Source organism: Chrysoperla carnea, chromosome 3 (genome assembly GCF_905475395.1).
Source record: "Chrysoperla carnea chromosome 3, inChrCarn1.1, whole genome shotgun sequence".
NCBI classification, from domain to species: Eukaryota; Metazoa; Arthropoda; class Insecta; order Neuroptera; family Chrysopidae; genus Chrysoperla; species Chrysoperla carnea.
The window spans coordinates 72,256,115-72,274,562 of NC_058339.1; the positions used below are offsets into that span (position 1 = coordinate 72,256,115).

Below are 18,448 nucleotides of genomic sequence, written 5' to 3' on the forward strand. Positions count from 1 at the left end.
ACTACTTACATTTCTTATGGCTCAAAAAATTGCCTACACATATTAAAACAACAAAAATTTAAGTGTAAAAATAAAAAAATTTAAATATTATTTAAAATAAATAGAATTCGCAAATAGTTTTTAAAAAATTAGCGAAATTTGTTATCCTACTAAGTCCACTAAGGTGCACGGTTATACCAAAAATGCGAAAATGATTAGTAATTTTCGATTTTATTTTTTTTTTTAGGTACGAATTGCAAAAGAACGCAAGAAAGGTGAAAAATTAATAAGTGATAGCCAAGAAAGAGCCTATTGGCGTGTATATCGACCACCACCCGGTGTCACCAGTTCGTTAGAACAATGCCCTATACCAAGTCGATCACGGAATGGTGGCACTCGACCTCGAAAACGTACCCTTATTGACTGTCGAAGAGAGGTAAGTACATTCATAAAATTATTTCTCTAGCTTAAAGACAATTTTAACGATTCATATATTCTAACCACTATAAATTTCCAAAGCGATTTATCGGTATATCTATGTGATAAACATTTCTATGTTAAAATTTTTAAGCGAACAATTCTAAAATACTTCACCATATAAAGTATTTCCTCATATAACAATTGAAAAATGAAGTATATTTTCGTATTTGGAAAAACAATTTATTTTTATTTTTTAAACATAAAATGTACATATTTCAAATTGTCTTTCATACTCCACACACTGATATATCTACACTCCATAAAACACCCTGAAAGATTCACAAACACTCCTACAGAGTTGATACCGATATGATCATAGATAATAAATATTTATATTATACTATAGATAGGCATCTCTATCATCACCAAGGAAACTTGAGATTTAGTTCTCACTCTGTTCACCAGACAGCGCTTCAATCAATTGACCGCCTTTTTTAAAATACTCAATGCCAAATCTAAATACAATTTAAATTTTTACTTTTTTTTTGTTTTACTGTTTTAGAACATGTTTTGGTATCAAATTTTTATTTGAAATGCTATCAAATATCTTTTTTCCAAATCATGTGCTTAAAACAGTAAAACAAAAAATAATTAAATATTTTAAAGAAAAAAAAAACGCTTTTAAATTATAAAATAAATTTATTAAACAACTAATCTTTTATTTTTGTTTATACTTTTATGTTTAATTTTATATTTCTTATATTTACGTAAAGCTAATTTTTTAATCCTATCAGTAGCAAATCTTAAATCTATTCCCCTCAAAATATTATTTACATTCCGAACCCACACCCTTGTATAAAATAAAAACATTCTATTTACAAATAAAAATTTTAAATCGTGTTTCTTACAACTAAAATTAAAACTAATAAATGTTTGCATCCGTGTTGCATTTTCCAATCTTTTAAGATATGTTTCATTTTTATCTTTCAACTTTCGAGCAAGTTTTAACATATCTTTCGCAATATGGTAATATTTTCTTGCTGTTTTCGATAGTTCTTTCACCCTTCTCACATTTCCTTCTTTTAGTAAATACATTTTTTTCTTCAAATCTATGAAAATAAAATATAGATTTTTGATAAAATAGAAAAAAAAGAAACAAGGTTGGCAACAAACCTATTTGAAACGCAGGTCGAATTTGTTCTTCTTCGAAATTTATGGCCATAATCTTTCGACTCGTAGAAGCAATAGGCGATCCTAAAAATTGATTTCATTTAAATTTGCCGTTATTGATAAAAATTAATTTAAAAATTTTTTGAACAACAATTAAAAAACTCATGTTCTATATAGGTACATAATATTATGATTTTAGGTATCAAATAGTGAAAAAGTACAAAAGCTCCTAAATTTCAATAACAATTCCATTTTTTGTGATTTAATAAAGTATAATTGAATCCAAACAGATTGTAAATGAGCACAAAATATGCCTTCTCATGAAAAATCATACAGAATTGGATGGTGGTTCGCTATCAAAAGTTCTCCTTTAAAATAAACGCTAATAAAAGCTAAATTTTCCAAGCGTTTAAGGAAATAAACTTGTGTTTCATGGCATCTCTTTAGGTTTTATTTTTATTCTCATAACTATATTTTTATATTTACTTTTTAAATTATAATTGTTAGTATCTAACAATTAAATTCACTCACCAGGTCGTTTTGATGCAGTTTTGTTCAAATTTATGTTCGAGGTCTCTGCATGTAAAAATTGTGAACCTAAAATAAATAAAAATTACCTTATAATCAAATTGTGTCTACATTCGTGGTTCCTCTATAAGACCTACATACAATAATAAATTAAACATACGTTAGTTACATAAGGATTTTAACTTACTACTTAAGTGGAGGCTAGGAAAAGCATTAGGCTTTAAGTTAGTTCGCAATTTTCCTGTTGAAGCCTGGAGTTTCATTTCGTCGGCGAAATGTAAATCGCAGACACGATAGTTTTCACGTTTCGAGTATTCGATGTCCGTTCGACCAATCGCTATTGTCCAATTTTTAAACTTCTGAAAAATTAAGTCTTTCAAGAATATTTCTATCCAAGTTAACAATTTTTGTACTTACCTCAAAATTCTTAGGAATCACATGTAAACTAATATCCTTCTGTGTTTTTACACAACCTTTCACACAACAATGAAAAACCATCTTAATATTTATTTAATTTTTAATTAATATTTTATTTGACACTATTTAGTCTGTCAAATTTGACCAGGCAACTATGATCAAAATGATTGTAGAAAATTAGAAAGTTTATGTGATACATACAACGTTTTTGTAATATTCATTGCCTATACTGTATAAATTAAGAACTTGATCTACAGTAGTGAAATCTGTTGAACAGAGTGATAAGTTTTTGGAACTCACATGGTAAAAACAGTTCAAGTTTCTTATCTATATTATAATTAGTTGTCTATGGATATGATGATGGTATTACTAGAATATTGTGTATGCATAGTTTCAAAAGATGATGACAACGTCTTCAAAGTTTTTAAACACTTCGAACACTAAACTAATACACATAGTTTACTAAAACTTTATTTTATAAGTATCCAGGATGGGATATCTTGTGGTGGTGTAATTTTGTTTTATGAACTTATAAAGGGTGCTCACAACAGGGTAATTTCATGGTAATTCAGGATACGTTCCTAGTCTTTTCAAGAAAGTCTTCAAATTTTTGAGTAATTTTTTTAAAATAATTAATTAAAAGAAGCACGTTCTAAATTTTCGATAACACTACATACAAGCTAGTAAAAAAAGGTCTTTGCTATGAATAATTACTGTAGTTTAAGTTTTATTTTTATCAAAAAAATATCTGAATTAATTTTTCGAAATTTAATTTTTGTCTCAATTTTGCTGCTGTCAAAATTGCAAATTTTGATTAAACCATGAGAATGTTGGATCGATGTTTACGAGGAGGACATTTTTTGTAAACATTTAAATCCATCTAAATTCCATATTTAAAATCCCTTACCTCCAACGGCGTAAAAATTTGGGGGGTTTCAGCTACCAAAAATTCCACATTTTATGCCCTTGAATTGATATTACTTATTAAGGTAATATGAGTTGTTTTGTTATAATGCCACCACGCTAAATTTTATCAAAATCGCGTTATGCTTTCTTATGGAAGAAAAATAATTTCCAAATTTCAACTTCAAGGCGTATAGCGCCAAGATGGAGCAACTTTTATCTGGACATGGTTAGCTTAATCGACATATGTTAAGCTAAACTATATGTGCTAGAGGGTTGTAAAGACCTTTAATTGACACCCTGTATAAGAAAGAACAAATAAAATATTCGATTTGTAATAAATATTCGAAAATTGAATCAAAGTTCAGGTTAGAAATCTTCGAAAGTGAGCAAAATAATCAAGGCTTGAATAAATCAACACCCAATACATATTTTTGAATTGTGTCAGCTAATGTAGGTAATCTATGTTAGGTTGGACTATTGATAGTACACCCTTGTTTGATATTCGGCAGATTTTTCATAGACGCGAGTTAAGAACACCTTGCGTGTAGTTTTTGTTTGAAAGTATTTTATCACAAATATGTGCGAGCACTCTTTATTATGACAGCAATATTTTATATTTTATTTTAGTATGCATATAATTTTTATTTTTATTGCATTTTTTTAATGCAAAATCGTAATAAAAATGTTGTTTTTTATCTTTTTAAGGTGGATTTCTTACGGAATAGTTTGACACGAACACGGATTAAAGTCTCCACAGCCCTTGAGAGTATGATAAATTATGTTGAAACATATACGGAATATGATCCCCTCATCAGTGGCATACAACCTTCAAATCCATGGATTAGCGAGGATTTAACATATTGGCAATTAAATGGATCACTGTAAGTTAATTTTTTTTTTTGTCAACTCATTCATAATCATTTTGTTTATAATTTTACCAATCAATTTAACAAAGATGTTTAATGTCATCAAATATTTATCTTGTTAAGTATTGACCTATTTGTTTTTTGAACATCGTTTGATAATTTTATTCCTAAATACATTTTCCTCAATAATTTTTCGATAACATAGTACATATAAAACATAGGAAAACTCGATGAAATACATGTGGGTAAAAAATTCTTGGGGTCTCGGTTCTAGTTATAGTGCGAGTATAATTTTTTTCAATTCTCTTTAATTGAGATTATTTGACAAGGTATCTGTCTATATATGTTTACGCCATTGTATCATAAATATACATCAACTATAACCGAAAGGCTTTGATGTTTAAAAAAATTGTATGCAACTCTAGTTAACAAAACAAAAATAATAAGAAACGCAGACACAAATTAAACTTAGGAACGCTAAACTGATAACACCCCTCCTTTTCGTAGGGGGTTAAAAATGTACAAACCGTAACGTGGCTGGAGGTTTTAGCGCGAACTTTTATAGATTTTTGGAATCTACTCCATTCGTTTTTTTCTCGTTTAAATTTTCATTTAAATGCAAATTTATGTTGAATGAAAACGTACTGTTTTGAAAAATTGTCCTGACACTTCTTATTTAAATCTACAAGAAAACAGATCAACATTTTTTCGTCAAAACATACAACTTATTCCCATTTGGATTATGTTTATTGTATATTTTTGAATTTTAAACAAAAAAACATACAAAGTCTCCATCCACATGAACATTTAGAGTTTTTAGCGATGAATCATAACACAATGTTTAATAAAGATCATTATATTTTATGACTTACGTATACAAGTATCTAAAAGTAGCTCTGAGCTGACTGTATGAATGTGTAATATTAATCTACATTTTATTATTACAATTGTACGTTCAAAATTTCATATACAGCACAGATGTTTAGTTTTAACCAACAACCAAGTAGGTACCCAATTTGATGGTAGTAGTAAGGAAATAAAATAACCGTATAAAATAACGTGTGAGAAAAGAAAAGAGAATATAAAAAGTTTACATTTTAAATTAACTTATATTTTCCTTCAAATATTGTTGTACATGTGAAAAGGAACAGACATATTCGAATTTTCTTTAAAATAACAATAACAACAAGTATAAAATGTCCTGTATGTTTCAGAATAGTGAAACGAACTTTCTTAATTTGTGTTGCTTGTAGCCCCCCCGCCCCATGCAGGCATTTTTTGGTAGCAAACTTGTTTGCAACCAGTCGGTTTCCGTGGTTATTTATATTTGTCGTAGTTTATTCAACAAATTTATGTTTCCAACTAGTTGCAAAGTACCTTGCATCCATGTCCAGAAACCCTTAGCCTATTGGTAGTCATAGATTTCCAATTTACTTAGCTAGAACTTATAATTGGCCTGTTAAGCCTCTGTAACGCGGTATAACAAATGTTAAACCTAAATTCGTCGAAAATTGGTGATTTAAAAATCATTTAAAGGCAATTTTTCTTAAATTGGCAATTTCAACTACAAAAATTAAGACTACTTCGCTGTGGCCTTCACTTCACTTGTCTCCCCTTTTATTCATAATGTCATGAATTTTAATTTTTTGTTTCGAAACCATAATTTTTTAGAAAATAAAATGTAGCCCATGTTATTTGCTGACAATGTAGCATTCTATACGCGAAAAACCGGTTAAGTAGTGAATTTGAAAACCGGTTAAGTAGTGGATTCAAAAATGGCGGATTTTTTACAATCCTTTGTCGGGTGGAGGTAGGAGGTTGAAAAATACTTTGCGGCTTATTCTCATACGCTCCAAATACACAAATAAAATTTCGTTAATTTCGGTTGAGCCGTTTCGGAGGAGTGCGACCAGTAACACCTTGAGATTTTTGTGTGTATATTAGACTTTTTCATTGTCATTTAGCAGTATAAATGTTATTTACCAGACAGTTTTTTCGCTGCTAACTCCCCACCAGATATTTTTCTAATAATTAAGAAAAAAACGCTCCCAAATCATTTTAGTTTGACCGTAATTGCCAGACAGTTGGTTGCTTTACTAGCACGTATCCAGCCTTAGTTAGTGCAATTGCTCTAAAATGAAATATGTACTTCATTAGAACTTTAACGATCAAAAGAAGAGGTGTACTGGGATTCACTGTATATTTTTATATGCTGTAGTAAAATTTAATGTATACAAGTGAGCTTTGGAAAACTTGTAAATAATTTACATATTACGAAAGGAGTAACAACCAACGAACAGCTCGGCTTGGCTTCGCTTGTTTGACGTAAAATTATTTTGCAATGTTTACTTATTTAATTTTATTATTTCTATAAATATGATATGTTGACTTTTATTATTAAATATCTTGGAGAAACCAACGTCGCTTCTCGTTTTATAATATGTGAGTCATACACGAAACTTTTTTAAATATAAAATTTAAGAGTTGTGTATTATTCTTTTCATATTATATACGAACACAGTTAAATCTCTTTATAATGTCACTCAAGGGCTCAATACCACTTTAAAATAAGCCATGAAACAAACAAAATGTAATAAAAATTCTGAGAAGCAGATATGGTTTGCATTCCAAACATTATAATAAAAAGAGGAATGTTAGGAGAGTTATAATCGTAGTACTTTCGTTTTAAGGACATGTATATTAATTCGATCTGTTTTTTTTTTTTAAATTTTGTTTAATCAAATGATAGAAATTGATGTTTTTATTCATTCCCGAGTCAAAGACTTACTTATAATCAAATTTTTGTTGGTAATTTCGCTGTTTATTATAATGTGTCAAAAAATACCATTTTGGCAACTGGTTTCATATATGGTATTTACGAGTCTCCTAAGTGGCACTGCGGTATTTTAATCCAAAGTCAAAAGTTTTCTTGTTGATAAAACAAAAAAATAATCAGTCATGGGGATTGTTGATGGAAGTGCAAACTTAAAACAAAAACTTCGATAGTGGAGCTCGCTGCGCTCACATGTAACTCTAATGAATAACTTATTCACAATACCTGAATAATAATAAATAATACCTCAATACTATTCAAACAACTGTTCACAATTCTAGATAAATATGGTGGGAACACAAGTAAATACATTTGAATTGTAAAGTGTAGTTGTGAATCTAAACCATCCTCGCATCCACTTAAATACCCACAAAAAACTTCATCGATATGAAAATTTTAATTTCATTTTGCCAAAAAATTAGTTCCCCTTTATTCCAAAAAACTCCAATTCAAAAAACAATAAAATAAAATAATATAAAATTGTTCCCTATACAAATTTTTTTTAAAAAATAAATTTGATTAATTAATTCGTTTTAGCGTGGAATTACCTACAGAAAAACGGGTTAAGCGATGGGCGTTATCAATGGAAGAACTTGTATCTGATCCTACCGGCCTCCAAGAATTTACAAATTATTTACGTAAAGAATATAGCCATGAAAATATACGATTTTGGCTTGCGGTAAACGATTTACGAAGATCATCTCAGTCCCAAATTGGACGAAAAGTTTGTGAAATATTTGAGTAAGTTTTGTAATCAAGATTTTTATTTCTGAATAATTTTAACCTTATAAACACGAATTTTTGCAGAGAATTTCTAGCACCTGGTGCCCCATGCGAAATAAATATTGATGGTAAAACAATGGAAAAAGTACATCAAGAACTGAATACACCATCACGTTTCACATTTGATGCGGCTGCCGAACATGTTTATACGTTGTTATTGAAAAAAGACTGTTATCCACGATTTATTCGATCCGAACACTACAAAAAACTTTTAGCAGACGGTGTTCAACCACTTCATAAAAAACGGTAAAAAATAATCTACGGTATCTGTTAAACTCCATTCAGAGTTTCTGCTTTTATACAAAAGAAAGTTTTATGCTAAATATTTTTTGTTTGCTAGATTTTTCGGATTTGTTGGTCCAACGAAAAAGAAAAGTTCAGCAGCCACCATCCAAAACCAAAGCCTATTACATCAAAGTGGTGGCGGCAGTAGCTCAACATCAGCTCAACCTGGCTCACAAAGTACTGGGAGTGGTGGTGTATTGGGTCGAAGACGTGGGAGTGATCGCAGTTTATCAGGATCTGCGCATGAGTTGGCTGTGTCGTCGGTTAAAGATCCATCAAATCGAGTATCTCATTCGCATAGCCAAAGTAATCTGAGTGAAATACCTTATAGGTAAGCCTCCGTTAACCATTTTTTATACGTTTGTACAATTGTGGCTTTATTAAATCTAGCCAAATAGTGAATTTTCAGTTTAGAAATGAGCCTTTTTTAATAGTAATGAATACACAATTAGCAAATGGAAAATGCTTCACAAACTAGATTGTTTTGGCATCTAATAGTGAATAGGAATTTAGTCTAATCCTTACAAATTTTGAAAAATTGCTTATACAATAATCACTTTTTGACAATGAATTAGAGATAGCTGCCCGTACACAATTAGTGACCATACTTCACAAATAGAAATTATTATAATCAGAGAGATTTCCCAAAATTCATCATAATTATTGATAACATTAATATTTTTAGAATTCCACAATTCGTGAATTATATTTCTTGATATAAAGCTATCACTTTTTACCACACTGAAAAAAAAATTAAAATAATGACAACCTCATCCCGAAGTTGGCCGTTTCATATTGAAATAAAGTAAAAATACTTTCAAACAATTGCCTAACGATTGGAACAAGTACAGCTAAATATTTGTATTTATAATAGAATGGAATATAATTTAAAATATGAATTCATTGATACAAAATCACTAAAGTGCAATAAACAAAATCATTACTTTTATGAAAGAGATTGATTTTTTAGTTTAAAGTCATGCATTTTATTGATGGAAAATAAAATTGTACTTAGTTGGAATATATAATCGTGTAAATAAAGCTAATCTATGAATTAAAAGCAAATTTCTTTGCGTTTGCTTTAAATAGAGTATTTGTTTATTATGATCGCATATTTATCATGTCTAGTCCATATGTGATTGAGCTGACTTCATGAAGATTGTTGTTACCAGTTAACAGAGAGTTTGAAATAAACATTTTAATCGTTTTAATAAGATTTACCATATTTTTTGTGCAGTTGTGATAATCACGTTAGTATTTTGTTATAATATTTATAAGTGGTAGAACCAATCAAAAAATTTTTTTTAAAACTATGTTGTATGACACCTTCAAAGAGGTTCGTTTCCATAATGCCACAAGTCACAACTGCACTTGTTGAAAGTGAATTAGTGACTTTTTTAAAAGTTGGTTTTATACTTGTGGGTAGTACACTTTTAAAATATAAGCTAGTGTAGCGCCACTTTCTCATAAATTGACAGTGAACCATTCAGGCTTCCGCAGAAATACGATGTGCCAAATGTTTCCGATACACACACTTGACGTTAATATTTTCATTTAACAATAATCTCCACCTCTCTAATTATAATATTTTTTCATGTTTGATAATGATAATTTTCTCATCACACATTAATTAAACATAGTACTTACAAACATAATTATTAATTGATAATTACCACAAAATATGGTTTAAAAAAAAAATTAATTAACACATTTCAATTTAATATTTAACAAAAACAAAAAATATATAATTTTGACATTTTTTATTATTTAAAAAAAAAAAAAAAATATATACCATCATATTATATTTCAGTTTATTAATTAAATTAATACTATTTTTTTATTAGGAGGTGTTTTTATTTCACGATATAATATTTTATCAGGCTATACGTATATATTATTACATGCATGCAAATTTTTTGACATACAGTTCTTTCAGCTTGTCTATTCGGTTGTCTGTCTGTTGAAGTCCATTAATTAAATTGGTTACGATATACTGCAATGGTGTAAACATTTTTTTACGATTTTTTTATCTGGAAATTAAAACTTCGTTTAAAGATCCCAATGCACATAAAAAAATTTAATAAGTAAATTAAAAATTAAAAAAATTAAACTCATTCAGTTTTAAAAAATTGGGATGGTTACACAAGGGGTTGAAATATTAAATACGAGTACGATTTTCTTTCCTTATTTTTACTCCGCTATTGAGACGATATATTTAGTTAATAGAATATTCATGTATTTTTTTTTAAATTTTTAATTCATTGTTTACACCGTTATAACATAGTAAAAAATATAAATATTCTTTAAAAATGCGTTAATTAAGTGTAAAAAAATATTTAAAATACAGAATAATTTTGAGATATATTTAAACGCAGTCTTTTGGCGCTCTCTATTTATGACGTATTAGTATGTGGCCTGTCAATTGCTGACAGTTCAATGTATAGTTTACACTTTAAAAAAATAAATTTACAACACAGAATTAACACTCGTTATTATTAAGTTTCCTAATAAAAAGTCGTAGAATAATATAACTCAATGCAATACCATACAAAATATAAGTAATTAATATCATACAGTATGTCAACAAATCTGACAAGCACATACTATGACGTTATGTCCGTTTTAAAATTTGAATTTCCGTTTTAGAAACTTTAAATTTCTCTCACTGAGTTTGCACTTTTATTAATCAATTTTAAGTAATTAAAAAGATATTAATTACTAAACTAATGGTTTAGTTGAAATCCAGCCAATATAGTTACGGAAAAAAAATATTTGAACCAAATTTAAATTTCATGAATATTCCTTATTAAAAGCAATAGTTTTGAAAAAAATCAGTTTCGATATTTAAATTCAAGAGCCTAAGTGGCCGAGCGGTCTAAGGCATTAGTTATAGCCCGTTAGTTTACTTAGACTTAGGTTGCGGGTTCGAATCCAGGCAGCGGCAGTGTGAACAATTATAATTAATGGGAGTGCAGAATTGATCACATTGTCGTCGCTTGGATAAGAACGTAGTAACCGACTCCACCCACATCAAAAATGTAATTGTAAATATAATTTGTAATTAAATAAATAAAGATTCACAAATAATGATGTGGGTGGCCTCTGTTATAGGCGTATATGTCAGAGAAACGGAGGTTAAACCCCATTATTTATCATGGAAATTAAAACTCGATAGGAATACTTTTTGTTGTCGGTCATGTGGGATGGAGTGAGGTTTATGCCCACAGTAAGAGTTTAACTAAATTTGGATATTCTTAGGAAATGGAGTTTTTGAGCAGATTTTCTTCAGAATTTTTAAACTAAAAATGATTATTTATCCAAAGTTTAAAAAAAAAACAGCACCCCCCGTTTTGATAACCATAAAAATTTTAATCAATGCACTTTAAACAGTTATTTTTTAAAGAACATAAAAGATTAGCAAATTTTCTAACATTAAATTACAGAGGCGATCTACCATCTCAATCCAAAGGACTTTCCATCATATGGTCGAGTCCTCCGTAAGTGAGCCCTGGTTTAAACACAAAATCAAATTACTATTTTAGTATGTTCCATGTATAAAAAAATATCTCAATTCGAAACACTTTGTAAAATAATTTTTCTAAAATTTATAATCGAAAATAAAATTGAAATAATTTTTTTCGAAATGGAATATACTCGAAATGTTTATTTAAAACAAAATGTTTTTCTGCTACTTGGGTTCTTTAAGTGTTGTGTTTTCCTCAATGTAATTTTGTTGAATTGATCCAAATATTTTGTATATTAAATATATTTTTATGATCCGATATTTTTTTAATTAAAAATTGCAAAATAATATCCAATATTTTCGTTGTTTTTCATGTAATTTTTAACTTATTATTTTGGTTTGTTTTCATTATTATTATTACAATTTTTAACTCTTTACAATTTTACCTTTACAATACCTATTACCTAAACATATGAACTATTTTTTTCTATTAACAGTTTAGGACGCATCGTAAATATGTAACTGTATACTTTTGTAGAAAATTTTGTTTAACATTTTTCCCACAGTTCTACTTTTCCAAAGTTTACTCTCCAAGTTTTAATAAAATAAAAATATGTTATGGGTTTTCTGTGAAATTTCATAAATTTTTATAATTATTTATAAAATTACTAACTGCTAGTGTGGTCGTAATGGAAATTAAGATTGTTATGTTTTGTGGCCATTTTTTTTTTGTGGTCCGATATTAAACAAAAGTCAATGAAAATAAACTACATAAAAAAGGAAGTAAGATTGAAAAATGGTAGTTTTACAAGTGCACCTTGCAGTTATTTTATACTTCTGAAACGTATTTGATTTTCAATGATTTTTCTATTCCAAATTCCACAGGCATAAAATCGTCAAAAACGAGTAACTCGACTTCTACTATAGCGACAATTCATTTACATATTTATTGGTCAGATGTTGAATTTTCTATAATTTTATCGAAATTTTTAGCAATTCTTTTCATTAGTTTTCCTGCATTTTAAGTCAAAAGCCATAATAAAAGCTCAAATTAAATATATCTACGAATATTATACTATTTTTAATGATAAATTCACAGATCATTCATAACTTACGTTTCTTTATTTTTTTTCTTAAAAAACATATTTATTATTGTAAAATATATTTCAAATATTAATTTAATTTAATAATTACAATTATGTAAATTAACTACCTAACAGACTAATTTATTAAAAGTTTATTTAAATTTTTGTATTGAAATAAATTATTCCACAAAATAGTAAAATGATTTTTATCTATTCTCTTGAAAAATTCCTATAAAAGTATAAAAAGGAATATAATTTTTAAATCGGGTTTTTTTCTATCGTGAGAGTTCAAATAATTGTAATAATAGATAAAAATTATATTTACTAATATACAAATTTATACCTTACACAAATTATATTTTTTTACAATTTTTCAAAGGCTATAGCATGTCCTCAAAATAATTTTTTCCCGGAGACATTTTTTTTAGATATTATGATTAATTATTATATTAATATTAATTGTACCTATCTAACATATGTACAATTGTATATAGTTTTACTTTTTTACCAAAATTCTTATATCTTATTAAAAATCTTCAAATTTTCTCGCACGCAAAATTACTCGCAGGGTCAATTCATTTAAGCCTTGAAATTTTCTTTTTTTCACTTCTGTTTAGTTTCGAGGACCTTGATTAATTTAAAATATTTGAGTTTTATTTCTAGTATCATATAGTTATATTTGATTCATTATTGTTATAAGTGTGGGTCCTGGTCATATAGTTTCATTCCAAGCTTTAAGAACGAGAGGTCCTGGGTTCAAAACCCGACTGAGCCCATTTAAATTATTGATAATTTTCATTTACTTAATATGTAATTTTTAAATTAATTTCTTTTTACCCTTTTATAAAAATTTGTCGCCCTATTAGCTCAGTTAGTTAAGGCGTAATCAATTCCGTCCGCGGTATGCTTAGGGTAGCGGGTTTGATTCCCGTCGTTGCAACAAAACTAAGTTAATTAATAGTTGTGAAGGAGGTGCACTGAGCCTCTGAAATTGATGAGCTGATAAATGAAATTATCAGCGGAAAGGTGTTAAAACAAATATATTGTATCACAATGGGCTCTATAGCCTAAGTGTGTACTTCGCGGACAGCCAATATAACCTAACTTAACCTTTATAAAAATTTATAACTATGCTTTTTAATTGAATCCTCCAAAATCAAATATAGTAACTTTTGTATTTTTTTTAAAGATGTAGTAATCTGTCTTCAATCAAAAACAATGGCCACGATCAAGCTTTTACCACGAATCATTTAAAATCTTCACACTGTGGCTCTAAAATTAAAATTAATTTCGTTTAAACATCGTCAAACCCTAAAAATTGATTCATTTGATATCTTAATAAATTGTGTCCTACAATATAACATACTAAACCTTTTTATCTACTGTATATACTGAATGGATGATTAATGTAAGTTTTATCTGACTATCTATCTATCGTATCGATATAACTTTTTGAAGAGAATAATGAACTTTTTGACAAAGATACATCGAATAACTTTTATTCATTGCAATATTTTATTATACGTTCAATAAAATATTCCATTTAACTACCAATTTTAAACATAAATGCGATAAAGTTTTATTATAAATTGTAAATATTCTTCAAATGTGATTAAATATTTCTTTTGAACCTTCCAATGATTGATGAACATAAAAGGGCGAGAAATTTTTTTTATATGAGCTGTCACAACATTGATTAAAAGTAAAAAAATAGTTTGTTAAGTTGCTTAATTATTGTCAAGTTTAAAATAGTTCTTTATAGTTTAATTTGTATAGTTTTACGGTACAGTTAAAAATGTTAAAAATAAAATAAAATGAAAGAAACCGCTCGCATTTTGCTAAAACCTCATGGAATGTGTTTCTTAGGTGTCAAACAAATATCATTAATGATGCATGAGTTAATGGTGCAAATGTTTCTATTTGTTAATAAACAATAAATTTTTAATTCAATGAAGCGGTTAATGTTAAAGTTTACTTACAAAACTAATAAATAGATAACTTGAATTACGTATACGTTATACATGTATAATAGTTTTCGATTTTTTGCAAACACGTAACGTTTAAGTCATACAAGTTGCCTATTTACTAACTTTATAAGTGAAATATAACATTGATCGTTTCATTGAATTAAAAATTTATTATTTATTAACAAATACAAACATTTGCACCAATAACTCAAGTATTACTAATGATATTTGACAGCTAAGAATCACTTTCAATTAGGTTTTAGGAGAATGCGAGCGGTTTCTTTCATTTTTGAAATATTCAATAGAGTTCTTTACTGAGTATACAATATAAAAGGAGGGCGGCAATTCTTTGTTTATTGTAGCAATAACGCTATATAACTCTCCCGCTGTAAGAAAAGCAAGCTGCTCATAGCTACGTCTTCCAGTACGCAACCAAAAATTATCGAAATAATACGCCCGATTTCAATAAAATTAGGACATTAATAAATCAGTTTTTAAATAGAAGGGGGATATATTGAAGGATATTTTGTATGAGATAGAAGAGATAGTTGTTCCTAAGGGATTTTAATTCAAAAATATTAATGAGAATATTCTTGATTGCTAATTCTAGCTGAATTTTTGATAAACAATATTCTTATTCGCAACATGTCCATTTATAAAACGTCAATTCCATAAGTTCTCTTGTATTTATTTCCACATTTGAAGAAGAGATTTGAAGATTTTTAATAAATACTATCTTAGCTTTATTCAGAAAAGTTAAAAGCTAATAAAACTTTCCAATCTTAAAAATTGTACATAAATACACTCACAAATGATCGAAATAAAAAATTAACCAATTTTAAATATTTTTTAATCGTGTACTTTAATGTTGTGTTATCACATAATTGATTGATATGTCTGTTAACGCACATAAATATAACTAGTCTAAATGGCTACATTTATATTTTTCTTATTCATCTTGCAATTTTTATATCTAATACAAAATTAATTTTATGATACAGAGACGCAAGTACAACGCCAGCATCGGGTGTATCCACAAGTTCTGGTGTCTCCCCACAACCGGCACCATCGGGTGGCAGCCAAGATGTATGTCCTTGGGATAGTACATCACCACAACAAGCAGAGCCTCCAACAACAACAACAACCGCACCAAATCGTACAAGAAACCCAAACATCGCAATAGCAGCATCTTCAACGACATCAGAAGATATCTGCCCATGGCAATCACAAACAACTGGAACAACACAACAATCATCTTCGCGTTCCCGTAAAAATTCACAACAATTTGATTCTGGATCATCATCATCAGATATTAGTTCAACAATTGCTGATGTATCAGAACGTTTAAAACGTACATGTATGCTAACACAACAGAATACAATTGAAGGTGATTATCGTCGATCACATTATTCACGTAAACTCTCAACTGCGTCCTGCATTGAAGCGACACGTCGCTCCTCCATGTCCACAATGGCAACCTCTACAAAAGCACTACCTGAAAGCACACGGCCTTCAGTGTCCTCCTTTGAAGACTTTGCACCACAACGGTCATTTGACTCTCCATCGGTTACTTCTCCTTGTAACGTATTATTTGTTAGTGAAAATAGTGACAATAATATAAATAAAGATAATGTGCAAAAAACGACAATTACAAAAAAATTAACTCCTCATAATTTGAGGAAAACAAGTTCAGTGACATCGAGTTCAACAGCACCAATAATTAGTGTAAGTTCGGTAATGGACGATAATAATGTCAGTGATGTCACAATTTGTAGCTCAAGCAGTAACAGCAACAACAATATTAGCAACACTGAACAACAAGTGGGCAGTAATATTAAAGATACGACAATAACAGAACTGCCAACTGACATTCTTGAAGAACCTGAACATTCTACAAACGTTGTAGAACGTCAGAGTACGATAGCTGAAGAAGAAGATGTTCAAAAAGAAACTATTGATACTAGTAGCGGTGATAATTTAGAAAATATTGACGATTTAAATGTAAAACCAATGATTGAATGTGCAGCGTCCACATCATCTAAAACCACCAGTGCATTACCAACAACGCCTCATCTTGCATTGGCCCCATTAGCTGAACCAGACGGTGGATCACCTTTATCAGAGTATCCACCAGAAGAGTTTCAGGATATATGTCAGGAAACTACAACAAATGTACCTGTTACCAGTTGTAGTAATGATGAAAATCTTAAACCACAACAATCACAGCAAACGGTAGCAGAATCGAGCGAAGGAAATAAAAATAAAGCAGATGGTAAAATGCCAAAGAAGAATAGTGACGTTTGCCCATGGGAGGATGAGTAAGTCTTCTAAGTGCATGCTTTTTCATTATTGGGAACTGGCACACGAAGTGTATAGTATACACTCAAACGCTACTTTATATATTTGAACACCAGATGTCACTCACGATTAACTGTGTGTTTATTTAAATTTTATACCACCAGATGTCTTAATGAATTTTAAGTCAGTTCCCAATATCCAATTTATAAGTAATACCTAATTGGCATTGTTAATCACAAATTATTTACTTCCACTTTTCACCTATTTTCATAGCTTTCTTCATTGTTTTGATTTTGTTATAGTTTTTTGTTTTATATTAACAATTACAACATTTTATTATTATTTTTCTTTTGATCAACAGGGAATCTTGCAAAGTGGATACTCCATTTGTGAAGACATATGCCACTCTTGGTTACCTTTAATCATCAATTATTATATTTATAAATTAAATTAATTCAATCTACTATTTTTTATTATAAACACATCCAACAAATTTTAAAATGATTCAAAAACTCAATATATAACATCGAATAAGACTTTAAAATACATTAATTTTGTGAGTTAATATTTTGTTTTCAAAGAGTAAAACATTCTTGATTCTTTTCTGATACTTTCAAACGAGAAAATAATGAAATTTTTGAGTAATAATAAATTTTACAGTAATTTCATAAATTAAATAATTATTTTGGTACACTATGACATTCGTACAGTTGACAGGAAAGTATTCATGACTTTGCGCAGTAAGTATTTGATAGTTAACCTATCTATCCTTAACTTAATATACAATAATTAGATTAAGTTAAAGCTATTTTTAATTTATTGATAGTATTTCCTACGGAAACTTTGTTTTGATTGAGTGAAAAAGTACTTAACAAGAATATGAACCCTTTAGACTAGAGAAATTTTATGTATTTAATCGTTTCGAAAATTTACTCGAATGAAAAATTTGTATTAGATAATTTAATTAGATTCGGATAGATGGTTGTTTGAAAATTTTGATATGAAAATGATTCAACTCTAAAGACGCCTAGCAAAATTATCACCAAGAATTTTCTTTGTAGGAATATTTTGATTGCAAGTTGTCTCCTAAAGTAAAAACGATATCATTTCACTACTTTACTACATACCGTAGTAAACTAGCGAAATAGCATTATTGAATGTCGCTCAGACCTGTGTAGCACGGATTTGGAATGTCCAAATTTTCTAGGTGCCGAAAGAAATTAAATTGATAGAAAAAATACGAAATATTTCCAGTTAAATTTCGAAATGTATATTTAAGATACAAAATATTTGATGTAAGAAATTGAGACAAATTGAAACTAATTTAATATTCATTTTAGTTGGTTTTGAAAATAATAATATTTACGTGTCAAATGTACGAATTAAAGTGTACCTACACACACAATAAAACTACGCTTAAAAACCAGAGCCAAAATAACAATAAAAGG

At 28.7% G+C, this 18,448-nt stretch overlaps 1 protein-coding gene across 2 annotated transcripts in view; it reads left to right on the forward strand.

Moving 5' to 3' along the window:
• The window catches only part of LOC123295059 (serine-rich adhesin for platelets), a 282,764-nt gene extending 264,860 nt beyond the window's left edge, over positions 1–17,904 (forward strand). Inside the window, exons 7-14 of one of the 2 annotated variants that reach the window (XM_044876268.1) lie at positions 227–415; positions 4,126–4,301; positions 7,657–7,860; positions 7,927–8,148; positions 8,243–8,518; positions 11,631–11,684; positions 15,704–17,020; positions 17,362–17,904. In XM_044876268.1, coding sequence (XP_044732203.1) covers positions 227–415; positions 4,126–4,301; positions 7,657–7,860; positions 7,927–8,148; positions 8,243–8,518; positions 11,631–11,684; positions 15,704–17,020; positions 17,362–17,422 — 2,499 coding nt within the window. In that variant the 3' untranslated portion in view covers positions 17,423–17,904. The remainder of the gene's footprint in view (positions 1–226; positions 416–4,125; positions 4,302–7,656; positions 7,861–7,926; positions 8,149–8,242; positions 8,519–11,630; positions 11,685–15,703; positions 17,021–17,361) is intronic. The other variant, XM_044876269.1, reaches the window with a different exon arrangement.
• Positions 17,905–18,448: the final 544 nt, after the last annotated feature.